Source organism: Macaca fascicularis, chromosome 19 (assembly GCF_037993035.2).
Source record: "Macaca fascicularis isolate 582-1 chromosome 19, T2T-MFA8v1.1".
Classification (NCBI taxonomy): domain Eukaryota; kingdom Metazoa; phylum Chordata; class Mammalia; order Primates; family Cercopithecidae; genus Macaca; species Macaca fascicularis.
Genome location: NC_088393.1, coordinates 17,468,289 through 17,481,424, shown reverse-complemented (window position 1 = coordinate 17,481,424; position 13,136 = coordinate 17,468,289). Strand labels below are relative to the sequence as shown.

Below are 13,136 nucleotides of genomic sequence, written 5' to 3'. Positions count from 1 at the left end.
AAGTAATCCTCCCACCTCAGCCTCCTCAGTAGCTACAGATATGTGCCTCTGTGTATAGCTCAAAATTAACTTTAGTAATACACTTAATTTAACCCCGTATATCTAAAATGTGATCACGTTAACGTGTAATTGACATAAAAAATGACGGAGAGGCCAGTGTGGGAGGATCACTTGAGGCCAGGAGTTCAGGACCAGCCTGGGCAACATAGCAAGACCCTGTCTCTACAAAAAATAAGACCAAAAAACTAGCTGGGTGTGGTGGCGTGCAACTATAGTCTCAGCTACTCGGGAGGCTGTGGTGGTAGGATCATCTAAACCTCAGTGTTCAAGGCTGCAGTGAGCTACTGAGACAGTGTATGTTCTTTTTCCTCACACGCTAAGTCTTCACAATTTAGTGTGTATGTCACCCTTCCTGCACAACTTAATTCTGACCAGCTACACTCCTAATGATTCACTGCCAAAAAGCTTAATAGAAAAATCAGCTGGATATTTACATAAGCCTGCCAGTTTCATTTTCCCATCGGAATCATCAATGTGAAGGAGAAGACATGAATAAGGATGGTTGACTATTTAGCTGTGAAAAGACACGTCAGGGCCGGGCGCGGTGCCTCACTCCTGTAATCCCAGCACTTTGGGAGGCCAAGGTGGGCAGATCGCCCGAAATCAGGAGTTTGAGACCAGCCTGGCCAGCAGGGTGAAACCCCATCGCTACTAAAAACACAAAAAAATTAGCCGGGCATGGTGGCACGTGCCTGTAGTCCCAGCTACTTGGGAGGCTGAGGCAGGAGAATTGCTTGAACCAGGGAGGCACAGGTTGCAGTGAGCCAAGATCGTGCCACTGCACTCCAGCCTGGGCGACAAGAGACAGACTCCATCTCAAAAAAAAAAAAAAAAGACACATCAGATAGGTTATCAATGTCTTTGAGCTAAGCAAATCCTTAAAAGGCAGCCCAGTTTCTCTCTCATCAAAAAGATTTTCTGTTTGGACAGAGAAGCCCCCAAATGAACTATGGCTCAAAACATCCCTGACATTTGCCTCATCCCAGGCTGGGTGGGTTTTCTTAAATTTTCCTTCTGACTGAGAAAAATTCTGCAGCAAGTTCACCAACGATCTGGGCCTCCAGGGAGATTCCAGTTCTAGCTCATTCTATTTTCCCTTTGGGCTGGGTGTGCAACAACATGGTATTTCCTTATAAAATGCTGCAGCTGTTATGGAAAACAGTATGGTGGTTCTTCAAAAAAGTTAAAAACAGAATTACCATAGGATCCAGCAAGTCCACTTCTGGGTATATACCCGAAAGAATTGAAAGCAGTGTCTTGAAGAGATATTTGCACACCCATGTTCAAAAAAGCATTATGCACAATAGCCAAAAGCTGGAAGCAACCCAAGTGTCTACTGAAGGATGGATGAACAAAATGTGGTACATCCAGAAAATGGAATATTACTCAGCCTTGAAAAAGAAGGAAATTCTGACACATACTACCATGTGGATGACCCATGAGGACTTTATACTATGTGAAATAAGCTGATCACAAAAACACAAATAATGTCTAATTTCGCTTACATGAGGCACTTAGTAAAAAATGACAGAGACACAAAGTAGAATGGGCCAGGCACGGTGGCTCACAACTGTAATCCCAAGTACTTTGGGAGACCGAGGTGGGCAGATTGCTTGTGCTCAGGAGTTCGAGACTAGCCTAGGCAACATGGCAAAACCTTGTCTCTACAAAAAATACAAAAATTAGCCAGGCATGGTGGTGTACACCTGTGGTTTCAGCTACTCGGGAGGCCGAGGAAGGAGGATCACTTGAGCCTAGGAGTTTGAGGCTGCAGTAAGCTATGATTATACCACTCTAGCTGGGTGACAGAGCAAGACCCTGTCTCAAAAAAAAAAAAAAAAAAAAAAGTGGAATGGTGAGTTCAGGGCTTGCAGGAGAGGGAATGGGGAATGAGTATTTCATGGGGACAGAGTCTCAGTTTGGCAAAATGAAAGAGTTCTGGAGATATATGGTGGTGGTGTTTGCATAACTGCGAATGTGTGAATGCACTTACCGCCGCTGAACTGAATATTTACAAATGGTTAAGATGGTAAATTTCACGTGATGTCTGGTTTACCAAGTTCAAAAAATTGACAAAAAAGCCCTTTCCGCACCTGCTCCAGCTTGAAGATGTGCTGGTTGAAGTAATACTGTAGCTGCTCATTGGCGTAGTTGATACAGAACTGCTCGAAGCTGTTCCTCTCGAAGTCTTCAAATCCGAAGATGTCCAGGACCCCGATGGACAGGCACTGGGAGAGACAGAGAAAATGGTCACTGCCCGCAGGTGCCCCCCGTGGGAGCCAGCCTTCATGAGAGGGGCTGGCTCTACAGGCTGTGACCTGTTAGGTCCTGAGTCCCCGCTGCTTGGCAGAACACTTTGCCATTACCAGCATGGAATCCATACTTTTTTTTTTGAGGCAGGGTCTTGCTCTGTTGCCCAGGTTGGAGTGCAGTGGCGCCACCACAGCTCACTGCAGCCTTGACCTCCTGGGCTCAAGCAATCCTTCTGCCTCAGCCTCCTGAGTAGCTGGGACCACAGGTGCATGTCAGAATCTGTCGTTTTTGAATAAGGGGCCCTGTTTTCATTCTGCCCTGGGCCTGAATTTTGTAGCCTGTCCTGTTTCCTGGTCCCGCCTGTTGGGGGAAACAGCCTCTTGACTACAGATGCCTCGGCTCCGGATGTTCTAGGTTGCCCACCAAGGATGTTGGTAGTGAGGATGTGGCCTCCCCTGACCTAGCTTGAGGGAGGAAATGGGGGCACTCACCGAGACTGCCTCTTCCACGTCCTTCTTGTTGAGGAGTGCGTGGTTGATCCGCAGCACAATCCAGTCGAACAGGGCGCTGTACAGAGACTTGGCCATGGAGTCGCGGGCAGTGATGGCCTATGGACACAGAGCGGGTGGCTCACCTCCAGCACGGCAGGCCCTGCACTGGAGTCTTGCTCTGTCACCCCGGCTGGAGTGCAGTGGCACGATCTCGGCTCATTGCAGCCTCCACCTCCTGGGTCAAGCGATTCTCCTGTCTCAGCCTCCCAGGTAGCTGAGATTACAGGTACGCACCACCATACCTAGCTAATTTTTGTATTTTTACTAGAGACGGAGTTTCACTATGTTGGCCAGGCTGGTCTCAAACTCTGACCTTAGGTGATCCGCCTGCCTTGGCCTCCCAAAGTCCTGGGATTACAGGCATGAGCCACTGTGCCTGGCCAAGATGGCCCTTGGTATATATATATTTTTTGACATAGGGTCTCACTCTGTTGTCCAGGCTGAAGTGCACTAGTACAATCTTGGCTCACTGCAAACTCCACTTCCTGGGCTCAAGTGATCTTCCTGCCTCAGCCTCCCGTGTAGCTCGGGCTACAGGCGCACAACACCACACCTGGTTAATTTTTGCTTTTTTTTTTTTTGAGGTGGAGTCTTGTTCTGTCACCCAGGCTGAAGTACAGTGACATAGTCTTGGCTCACTGCAACCTCTGCCTCCTGAGTTCAAGCGGTTCTCCAGCCTCAGCCTTCTGAGTAGCTGGGATTACAGGTACACACCAGCATGCCTGGCTAATTTTTGTACTTTTAGCAGAAAGGGGTTTCGCCATGTTGGCCAGGCTGGTCTCGAACTCATGGCCTCAAGTGATCTGCCCACCTCAGCCTCCAAAAGTGATGGGATTACAGGCATGAGCCACCGTGCCTGGCCTTAATTTTTAATTTTATTGTGGAGACGGGGGTCTCACTATGTTGCCAAGGCTGGACTCGAACTCCTGGGCTCAAGCAATCCTTCTGCCTTGGCCTCCCTAAGTGTTGGGATTACAGGAGTGAGCCACTGCAACCAGCCAAGGTGGTCTCTGTCAATATTCAACTCATCCAACACACATCTTTCACCCTGTCCTGGAGGACGTGCCTGCACACTAAGGCTTTAACAGACCCAGTGGCCTCTGGAATGGCCACGGAGGCCTTTCCATACACTCCTCAGAGCAACCAAAATTGCTTCTGAGTGAGGAACTTGGGCTCAGGGAGGGGGTGGGGCGTGCAATTGTGGTAGAACCAGCAAGGAGGGTCTAACTAACTTCAGGCCCCTTATTCTTCCAGGGGCACCATGTGGCTATCACCATGTGCATCAAAGCTCTTTTGTGGCCGGGCGTGGTGGCTCATGCCTGTAATGCCAGTACTTTGAGAGCCAAGGCGGGTGGATACCCCGTCTCTACTAAAAATGCAAAAAAAAAAAAAAAACCAACCAAAAAAAAAAACCAGTCTGGGCACAGTGGCTCAAGCCGGTAATCCCAGCATTTTGGGAGGCCGAGGCGGGTGGATCACCTGAGGTCAGGAGTTCAAGACCAGCCTGACCAGCATGGTGAAACCCTGTCTCTACTAAAAATACAAAATTAGCCGGGTGTGGTGGCACATGCCTGCAATCCCAGCTGCTCAGGAGGCTGAGGCAGGAGAATTGCTTGAACCCAGGAGGCGTAAGTTGCAGTAAGCCGAGACTGTGCCATCGCACCCCAGCCTGGGCAACAAGAGCGAAACTCTGTTTCAAAAATAAAATAAAAATAAAAATGCAAAAATAATTAGCCAGGCCTCGTGGTGCACACCTGTAATGCCAGCTACTCAGCAGGCTGAGGCATGAGAATCACTTGAATCTGGGAGAAGGAGGGTGTAGTGAGCCGAGATAGTCCCACTGCACTCCAGCCTGGGCGAGAGTGAGACGTTATCTCAAAAAAAAAAAAAAAAAGCTCTTAAGGTCCAATCTATATAGAATAAATTGTCTTTTTTTTTTCCACATATTCAGGTCGCAACTCTGACAGATGTATTCACCGGCAGACAAGATCTAGAATGTGTCCCCTTCGTTTTGTATTTCTTGGGTGTCAAGGAAATGGAGCCACACAGAATGCAGCCCCTGTCGGGCACCTTTGGCTCTGCGTGGAGCCTCTCGGGGCACCAGTGCTGCTCGGGTCTTGGGTGATGTGCAGCAACTTCCTGGCAACATCACGTGGTGCCCTGGACCCATGTAGGCTCAGAATGTCCCCGGTGCCTGTTTGAAATGCCACAGCAGCTTCCCATTGGGTGAGGGGCTAAAAATCCCCATTGTGACTAGGTACTTTCCTATTGTTAAACAAGCTGCAAGTGATCCTGCTCTTGAGATGTAAAAATGCAAGAGAAATACAGCACAGAGAAAACATCCAGGCTGGGGCAAAGACCAGAGGGAGGCACCTTAACAAGGTTTAGAGTCACAGGCTTGAGACTTATAGGCTGGGAGTTACATAAGGGTAGTCAGTGTCATGTTCCGGAGTCCAGGGATGGGCAAATTTTTTTCTGGGAGGGACCAGGGAGTCATTATTTTTGGCTCTGGGGCCTGATGTTCTCTGTCGCAACTGCTCTGCTTAGCTGCTATGGCCCCAAAGCAGTCTTAGGTGGTATGTAAATGAATGGGTATGGCCATGTGCCAATAAAACTTTATTAGCAAAACCAGGTGGAAGGCTGGATCTGGCCAACTATTGCTGGTGAGAATCAGCACGCACACGGAACATATAGAAACACAGATATGAATGCATGTGGCTCAAGTTCTGGCCTGAGGGCCATGGTTTGTGTCCCAGGCTGGCCTGAACTCACATGACAATCAGAGGCACTGCCTGGGTTCCATTCTAGCATTTCAGGGACAGGAACGGCCCACTCACGCCAGCTCTTTCCAAAGACCATTCCCGCTTGGGTTTTGGGGTCTGGCACTCTGTGAGTGCCTGGGCAGCGCTCACCTCGCTGAGGCTGTAGGGAAGGATGAGCTTGTCGTTGACGGTCACCGTTTTTCTTTTGGTCAGAACCTCCACCAAGATTTCTCGCTTTACCTGTTTGGAGGTCAAGGAGAGGGAGAAGGAAAAGGGAGATGGAGGGCATATCAGGCATGTCCTGGTGTCACTGAGGCAAGGCCCGGGGCCAGAGGCAGCTGGGAGACGGACCCTCAGCAGCCAGGCCTGGAAGTGGGCCCTGAAGCCTGCCCACCCACCCACGATGTGCTGTTTTTTGTTTTTTTTTTTTTTTTGAGACGGAGTCTCGCTGTGTCACCCAGGCTGGAGTGCAGTGGCGCGATCTCGGCTCACTGCAAGCTCCGCCTCCCGGGTTTACGCCATTCTCCTGCCTCAGCCTCCGAGTAGCTGGGACTACAGGCGCCCGCCACCACGCCCGGCTAGTTTTTTGCATTTTTAGTAGAGACGGGGTTTCACCATGTTAGCCAGGATGGTCTCGATCTCCTGACTTCGTGATCCACCCGCCTCGGCCTCCCAAAGTGCTGGGATTACAGGCTTGAGCCACCGCGCCCGGCCTTTTTTTTTTTTTTTTTTGAGACAGAGTCTCACTCTATCGCCCAGGCTGCAGTACAGTGGTGTGATCCTGGCTCACTGCAACCTCCGCCTCCCGGGTTCAAGCGATTCTCCTGCCTCAGTCTCCCCAGTAGCTGAGGTTACAGGCGCCTGCCACCATGCCCAGCTAATTTTTGTATTTTTTGTAGAGATGGGGTTTCTCCATGTTGGCCAGGTTGGTCTTGAACTCCTGACCTCAGGTGATCCGCCTGCCTGGGCCTCCCAAAGTGTTGGGATTACAGGCATGAGCCACTGTGCCTGGCCTGCGATGTTGTTTTATACTTGGCAGGTTTCAGAATTCCCACATAGCATGGGCTTGCTGGATGCTCACCCCGTGGCGCGCACAGGCCTTATGTGAGTGTGAGCCATGGGTCCAGGTGGCGCCCGGTGACCAGCACTCACTGCTTTGCCTGTTGGAGCTGGTGGCTCCCATCCATTGCACAGGGGCTGGGCTTAGACTTTACCCAGACAGCCGACATGCTCATCCCTCCCCCAACTGCCAAGCTACCTGAGCTGGTGGTCTCTGCCCACCAGCAGCAAGAGTGGGGAATAAGCGGCGGCCTTCTCTCTCTCTTTTTTTTTTTTACATGGAGTCTTGCTCTGTCGCCCAGGCTGGAGTGCAGTGGCGCAATCTTGGCTCACTGCAACTTCTGCTTCCCGAGTTCAAGTGATTCTCCTGTCTCAGCCCCCTGAATAGCTGGGACTACGGTGTGCGCCACCATGCCCAATTAATTTTTGTATTTTTAGTAGAGATAGGGTTTCTCCATAATGGTCAGGTTTTGGGGCCTGATGTTCTCAAACTGGTCCCGAAGTCCTGACCTCAGATAATCCACCTGCCTCAGCCTCCCAAAGTGCTGGGATTACAGGCGTGAGCCATCGTGCCCGGCTGGCAGGGGCTTTCTCTGAATATCCCAGCAGATGCTCACATATCCCCAAGAACTCAACAGAAGCTGGGGCTCCTGTACCAAGAATGGAACGCTAAGCATAAATGGATTAAAACACAAAAGACTGGGGTAGGGTTCCTCGGCCTCACTGCCTTTTGCACTTGGGGCTGGATAATTCTCTGCCGGTGGGGGGCTGTCCTGTGCACTGCAGGGTGTTGAGCAGCATCCATGGCCTCTACCTAGCAGATGCCAGGAGCAACCCAGAGTATGGCAACCAGAAAGGTCTCCAGACATTGCCCAGTGTGTCCTGGGGGCACAACTGCCCCTGGCTGAGAACCAGTGGAGGAGGAAGGGATGGCAGGTCCAATGAGAAAATGATCAAACCAGAAGTTTTTGTTTTTTAAGAGATGGGGCCTTACCCTGTCACTCACCCCAGCTGGAGTGCAGTGGCACGATCACAGCTCACTGCAGCAATGAACTCCTAGGCTCAAGTAATCTTCCTGCCTTGGCCCCCTGGGTAGCTGGGATTACAGGAGCACACCATCAACACCTGCACGCAGCCCCAAGCTATAGTTTTTTTCTTTCTTTGAGACAGAGTGTTGCTCTGTCGCCCAGATTGGAGTGCAGTGGCACAATCTTGGCTCACTGCAGCCTCTGCCTCCCAAGTTCAAGTGATTCTCGTGCCTCTGCCTCCCGAGTACCTTAGACTATAGGCACGTACCACCATGCCTGGCTAATTTCTTTTTGTATTTTTAGTAGAGATGGGGTTTCACCATGTTAGCCAATCTGGTTTTGAACTCCCAACCTCAGTTGACCCTCCCACCTCGGCCTCCCAAAGGGCTGGGACTACAGGTGTGAGCCATCGCACCTGGCCCCTGAGCTGTAGTTTCAGAGAGGCTTTCACTTGAGGGTGGGAGGAGGAGATGCCCCCGTCCACAGAGCTCATCAGAAATGAGGAAGCAACACTGTAGAGATGAGAGCGGCAGACGTAAGGTCCTGGTTGATGAAACCTCAGCCTACGTAGGAAGTTCTGGGTACGGTCCCTCGTATTGAGAGATAGCCAGCGGCCCTGAGTCAGGCCTGAGGAGGGACAGAGATGGTGATCAGTACCTTCAGAAGCTGCGACAGGGTGTCCAGCACCTCGGGCGGCCCGACCTCCAACCCTTCCTCTCGGCCTGTAGCTCTCTTCTTGTAAGTGACGTTGCCTAGGTACAGGATGGCCGAGAGGACGGCAAAAATCCTGGGAAAGAAAAGGCACTCACATTTGGGCAGTTTCTACATTCCTAAGACATCAGATTCTTCCAGGGAACTGGGCTGAATCCATAAAACCAGCAAATTTTGTTCAGAACGCATGAAGTTGGAAAAATATCTAAGGCCTCTGTTGAAGACTGCCTCTGTGGAATGTGACTTTGCAGACAGTTACCTTTTTCCTGAGATTTGATCTGGCTCTGTCGCCCAGGCTGGAGTGCAGTGACACAATCATAGCTCACTGTAACCTCCAACTCCTGGGCTCAAGTGATTCTACTGCCTCAGCCTCCTGAGTAGCTGGTACTACAGGCCACCACATTTGGCTAATTTAAAAACATATTTTTAAAGGGATGGAGTCTTGCTACGTTGCCCAGGCTGGTCTCAAACTCCTGGTCTCAAGTGATCCTCTTGCCTTGGCCTCCTGAATACCTGGGATTATTGGCATGAGTCACTGCACCTGGCTAGACAGCTATTTTCTCTTTTTATGAAACAGGGTCTCACTCTTGTCACCCAGGCCGGAGTGCAGTGGCACAATCATGGCTTACTGCAGCCTCAACCTCCCTTGGCTCAGGTGAGCCTCCTACCTTAGCCTCTTGGGTAGCTGGGACTATAGGTTTGCACCACCATGCCTGGCTAGTGAAACTGTTTTTTTTTTTTTTTTTAAAAAATGTGTACAGATCCCTCTAACTAGCCTCCAGACCAAGAAATAGAACATTCCAAGTCCTGGATCCTGGAGCCCCCCAACCCCAGAGGAACCACTGTCCTGACGTTTAATGCTGTCTGTGAACTTGATGGGATGTCTGGCCAGTCACTGGCTATATTGTCCAGGCTGGAGTCCACTGGCTATTCAGAGGCGCTATCTTTTTTTTTTTTTTTTTTTTTTTGAGACAGAGTCTTGCTCTGTCACCCAGGCTGGAGTGCAGTGGCACAATCTTGGCTCACGGCTGCCTCTGCCTCCCGTGTTTAAGTGATTCTCGTCCCTCAGCCTCCTGAGTAGCTGGGATTACAGGCGTGCACCATCATGCCTGGCAAATTTTTCATATTTTTAGTAGAGATGGAGTTCCGCCATGTTGCCCAGGCTGACCTTGAACTCCTGAGCTTAGGCAATCCACCTGCCACGGCCTCCCAAAGTGTTGGGATTACAGGCGTGAGCCACTGCGCCCAGGCCAGAGGTGCCATCTTAGCTCATTGTAGCTGTGAACTCCTGGGCTCAAGTGATCCTCCTACCTCAGCCTTCCAAGTAGCTGGGACTACAGGTGTGTGCCACCATGCCTGGAAAATTAAAAAAAAAAAAAAAAAAAAAAAGATGGGGTCTTGCTATGTTACCCAGGTTGGTCCCAAACTCCTGGTCTCAAGCGATCTTCCTGCCTTGGCCTCCCAAATAGCTGGGATAACAGGCGTGAGCCACCACGCCTGGTTTAAAAAAATTTAAATTGCTGGGAGCGGTGGCTTGTGCTTATAATTCCAGCACGCTGGGAGGCTTACACAGGTGGATGGCTTGAGCCCAGGAATTCAAAATTAGCCTGGGCAACATGAGGAAACACTGTCTCTACAAAAAATCGTCTGGGTGTGGTGGCACGCGCCTGTAGTCCCAGCTACTTGGGAGGCTGAGGTGGGAGGATCACCTGAACCAGGGGAGGTCAAGGCTGCAGTGAGCCATGATCTCACCACTTCACTCCAGCTTAGGTGAAAGAGTGAGACCCCACCTAAAAAAAAAAATAATTAAATTGTAGTAACATAAGCATAATATGAAATTCACTACCTTAACTTCTTTGATTTTTAGAGACAGGGTCTTGCTCTGTTGCCTGGGTGAAATGAAGTGGCACAATCCTAGCTCACAGTCTTGAACTCCTGGCTTTAAGTGATCCCATTGCCTTGGCCGTCCAAAGCACTGTGATTACATGTGGGAACAACCGCACCCAGTATTCTTTAAACTATTTTTTGTTGAGACTGGGTCTCCCTTTGTCACCCAGAGTGGCGTGATTACTTCAGTGGCGTGATCGTGGCTCACTGCAGCCTCTTCCTCCCTGGCCCAAGTGATCCTCCCACCTCAGCGCCACAAGTAGCTGGGACCACACGTGTGTACTACCACGCCTGACTAATTTTATTTATTTTTTGTAGAGATGGGGTTTCACCATGTTGCCCAGGCTGGTCTTGAACTCCTGGGCCCATGTAATTCTCCACCTTGGCCTCCCAAAGCGCTGGGATTACAGGCGTGAGTGAGCCACCTGGCGCCTGGCCAAACCATTTTTAAGGGTACAGCTCGGCAGCGTTAAGTATGTTCACATTACCTTTAATTGGCATCGCCTGATGACCAATGGCTTGAGCCCCTTCTCATGTGCTCACTGCTATTGGGCCACACTTCCTATGGCGGCTCTGTTCAGGACACTGCCTGCCCGTTTTCACTGGGTTGCAGGTTAGACCTCAGAGTGACTGGTAAGGGACATGTGCGCCCCCTGTACGCTCTGAGGGACGGTCCCCGGGACCCGCACACTTACTGCTTCTTGGTGGCGGGGAGGAAGCCCACCATCTCCATGGCCTGCTTGAGCCTCTCAAAGTCATGCTTCAGGTCCTCCCCATCTTCAATCTTCAAGTTATGCTGGAAAACAAAGGCGTCGGTACTTTGGGCATTCCTGGGCCGGCGAGGGTGGCGTGCCAGAGTGATTTTGGCTGGAGCTAGCGGGGCAGGGCCCCAGGACCAAGGGAATGAATGGGTTCTTTTAATGTTGCCTTCTGGGAGCGGGTTTGGGGGCCAGGGCAGGCTGCCTCTGACTTCCTGGCTGTGCATAAACAGCTTGAAGCCGGGAACAGAGGTGGCGTTTGTGACTGGGGCTTGAGGCTGTTTACCTGGTTGAGGTAGAAATAATCTTCAGGCTGCTTGAGCTGAAATTCTCGGCGCTCTTCCTCGCTGACCCCGAGTAACAAATAATAAAACACGTGGTAGTTCCTACAGGTCAAAATTGGGAGGAACACAGTTGTTTTTGGAGGCCAAGCAATAGCTACTCTGCAAACCACTACTAACATGGCTTTGGAGAGCACACCTCAAATATGTACAAATTTAAAACAGTAAGTCAGTTCTTATGTCTTAAAAAAACAAAAAGAAACAAATGAGCATCTTGAGCAAACAGATTTCCGGAGGACTGGAGGTGGGTGGGTGTACATCTCACTAACTTGTCAACTGGAAATATTTCTTTTTTTTTTTTTTGAGATAGGGTCTTGCTCTGTTGCTCGGACTGAAGTGCAATGGTGTGATCACAGCTCACTGTAGCCTCGACTGCCTGGGTTCAAGTGATCCTCCCAGGTCAGCCTCCTGAGTAGCTGGGACTACAGGTGTGTGTCACCATGCCCAGCTAATTTTTTTTTTTTTTTTTTTTGCAGAGATGGGATTTCGCCATGTTGACCAAGCTGGTCTGGAACTCCTGGGTTCATGTGATCCTCCCGCTTAGGCCTCCCAAAGTGTTGGGATTACAAGCGTTAGCCACTGCTACAGGCCTGTTTTTTTTTTTTTTTCTTAAAGAGACAAGGACTGTAGCCGGGCGTGGTGGTGCATGTCTGTAATCCCAGCTACTTGGGAGGCAGAGGCATGAGAATCGCTTGAATCCAGGAGGTGGAGGTTGCAATGAGCCGGGATGACACCACTGCACTCTAGACTGGGTGACAGAGCAAGACTCTGACTCAAACAAACAAACAAACCAAAAAAAAACAAAGAAAACAAAAAAAACAAAACCCAACTAACCAAACAAAAACAAAGAGACAAGGATTTGCTCTATTGCCCAGGCTGAAGTGTGGTGTCTAGCTCACTGCAGCCTCAACCTCCTGGACTCACGTGATCCTCCCGCCTAGACCTCCCGAATAGTTAGAAGACTACAGGCACATGCTACCATGCCTAAGAAATGCTTCCAATCTAATTTTCTATATTTTGTGCAGACATCTGAGCACGTACTGGGGATAAAACCTCCAGGGAGGCACACAAAGGTGGCTTGGGAGGTTTGAAAACAAAGTGTGAGGCCATAGGAGCAGGTCTGGGGAGAAGATGGATGGGCAGGCCCTGCTCCTGTGAGAGCCTCCACGGCCTCCCCGAGTTCTTCTGACCTCAGGACATTTGCTTTGCTTCTCTCCTCTGTAGGAAGAAACGCAGACATGACGTGGCATTCAGAGATTTCCGGGAAAACGTTCTCCTACCTCTCATCCTTCTCCTGAGACACCAGGCGAGACTTTTCAAGCAGATATTTCTCGACGACAGCTCTGTCATTAAGAGAAAAAGAGAAAGAATAAAACGTTACATTTTAGTATTGTGTTAATATTGAGGTGTTTTTTTTTTTTTTTTGAGATGGAGTCTCGCTCTGTCATTCAGGATGGAGTGCAATGGTACAATCTTGGCTCATTGCAACCTCTGCCTCCCGGGTTCAAGTGATTATGTTGCCTCAGCCCCCAGAGTGGTTGGAATTACAGGCGTGTGCCACCATACCCAGCTAATTTTTGTATTTTTAGTAGAGGTGGGGTTTTGCCGTGTTGGCCAGGCTGATCTCGAACTCTTGACCTATGTCAAGTGATCTGCACACCTTGGCCTCCCAAAGTGCTGTGATTACAGGCATGAGCCACCACGCCTGGCCAATATTTGTTATTCA

The 13,136-nt window shown here is 50.1% G+C and overlaps 1 protein-coding gene across 8 annotated transcripts in view; it reads right to left on the bottom strand.

The window, feature by feature from the left end:
- MYO9B (myosin IXB) overlaps positions 1-13,136 on the bottom strand; it is a 138,210-nt gene that overhangs the window by 49,811 nt on the left and 75,263 nt on the right. For all 8 annotated transcript variants that reach the window (XR_012428537.1, XM_065535165.2, XM_074026312.1 and 5 more), the window contains exons 4-10: positions 12,691-12,753; positions 11,356-11,455; positions 11,007-11,107; positions 8,371-8,500; positions 5,777-5,866; positions 2,805-2,921; positions 2,154-2,288 (exon numbers count right to left, since the gene is read on the bottom strand). Coding sequence is in view for 7 of the 8 variants with exons in the window: in XM_065535165.2 (XP_065391237.1) it covers positions 2,154-2,288; positions 2,805-2,921; positions 5,777-5,866; positions 8,371-8,500; positions 11,007-11,107; positions 11,356-11,455; positions 12,691-12,753 (736 nt within the window). In the remaining variant the exon portion in view is untranslated. The remainder of the gene's footprint in view (positions 1-2,153; positions 2,289-2,804; positions 2,922-5,776; positions 5,867-8,370; positions 8,501-11,006; positions 11,108-11,355; positions 11,456-12,690; positions 12,754-13,136) is intronic.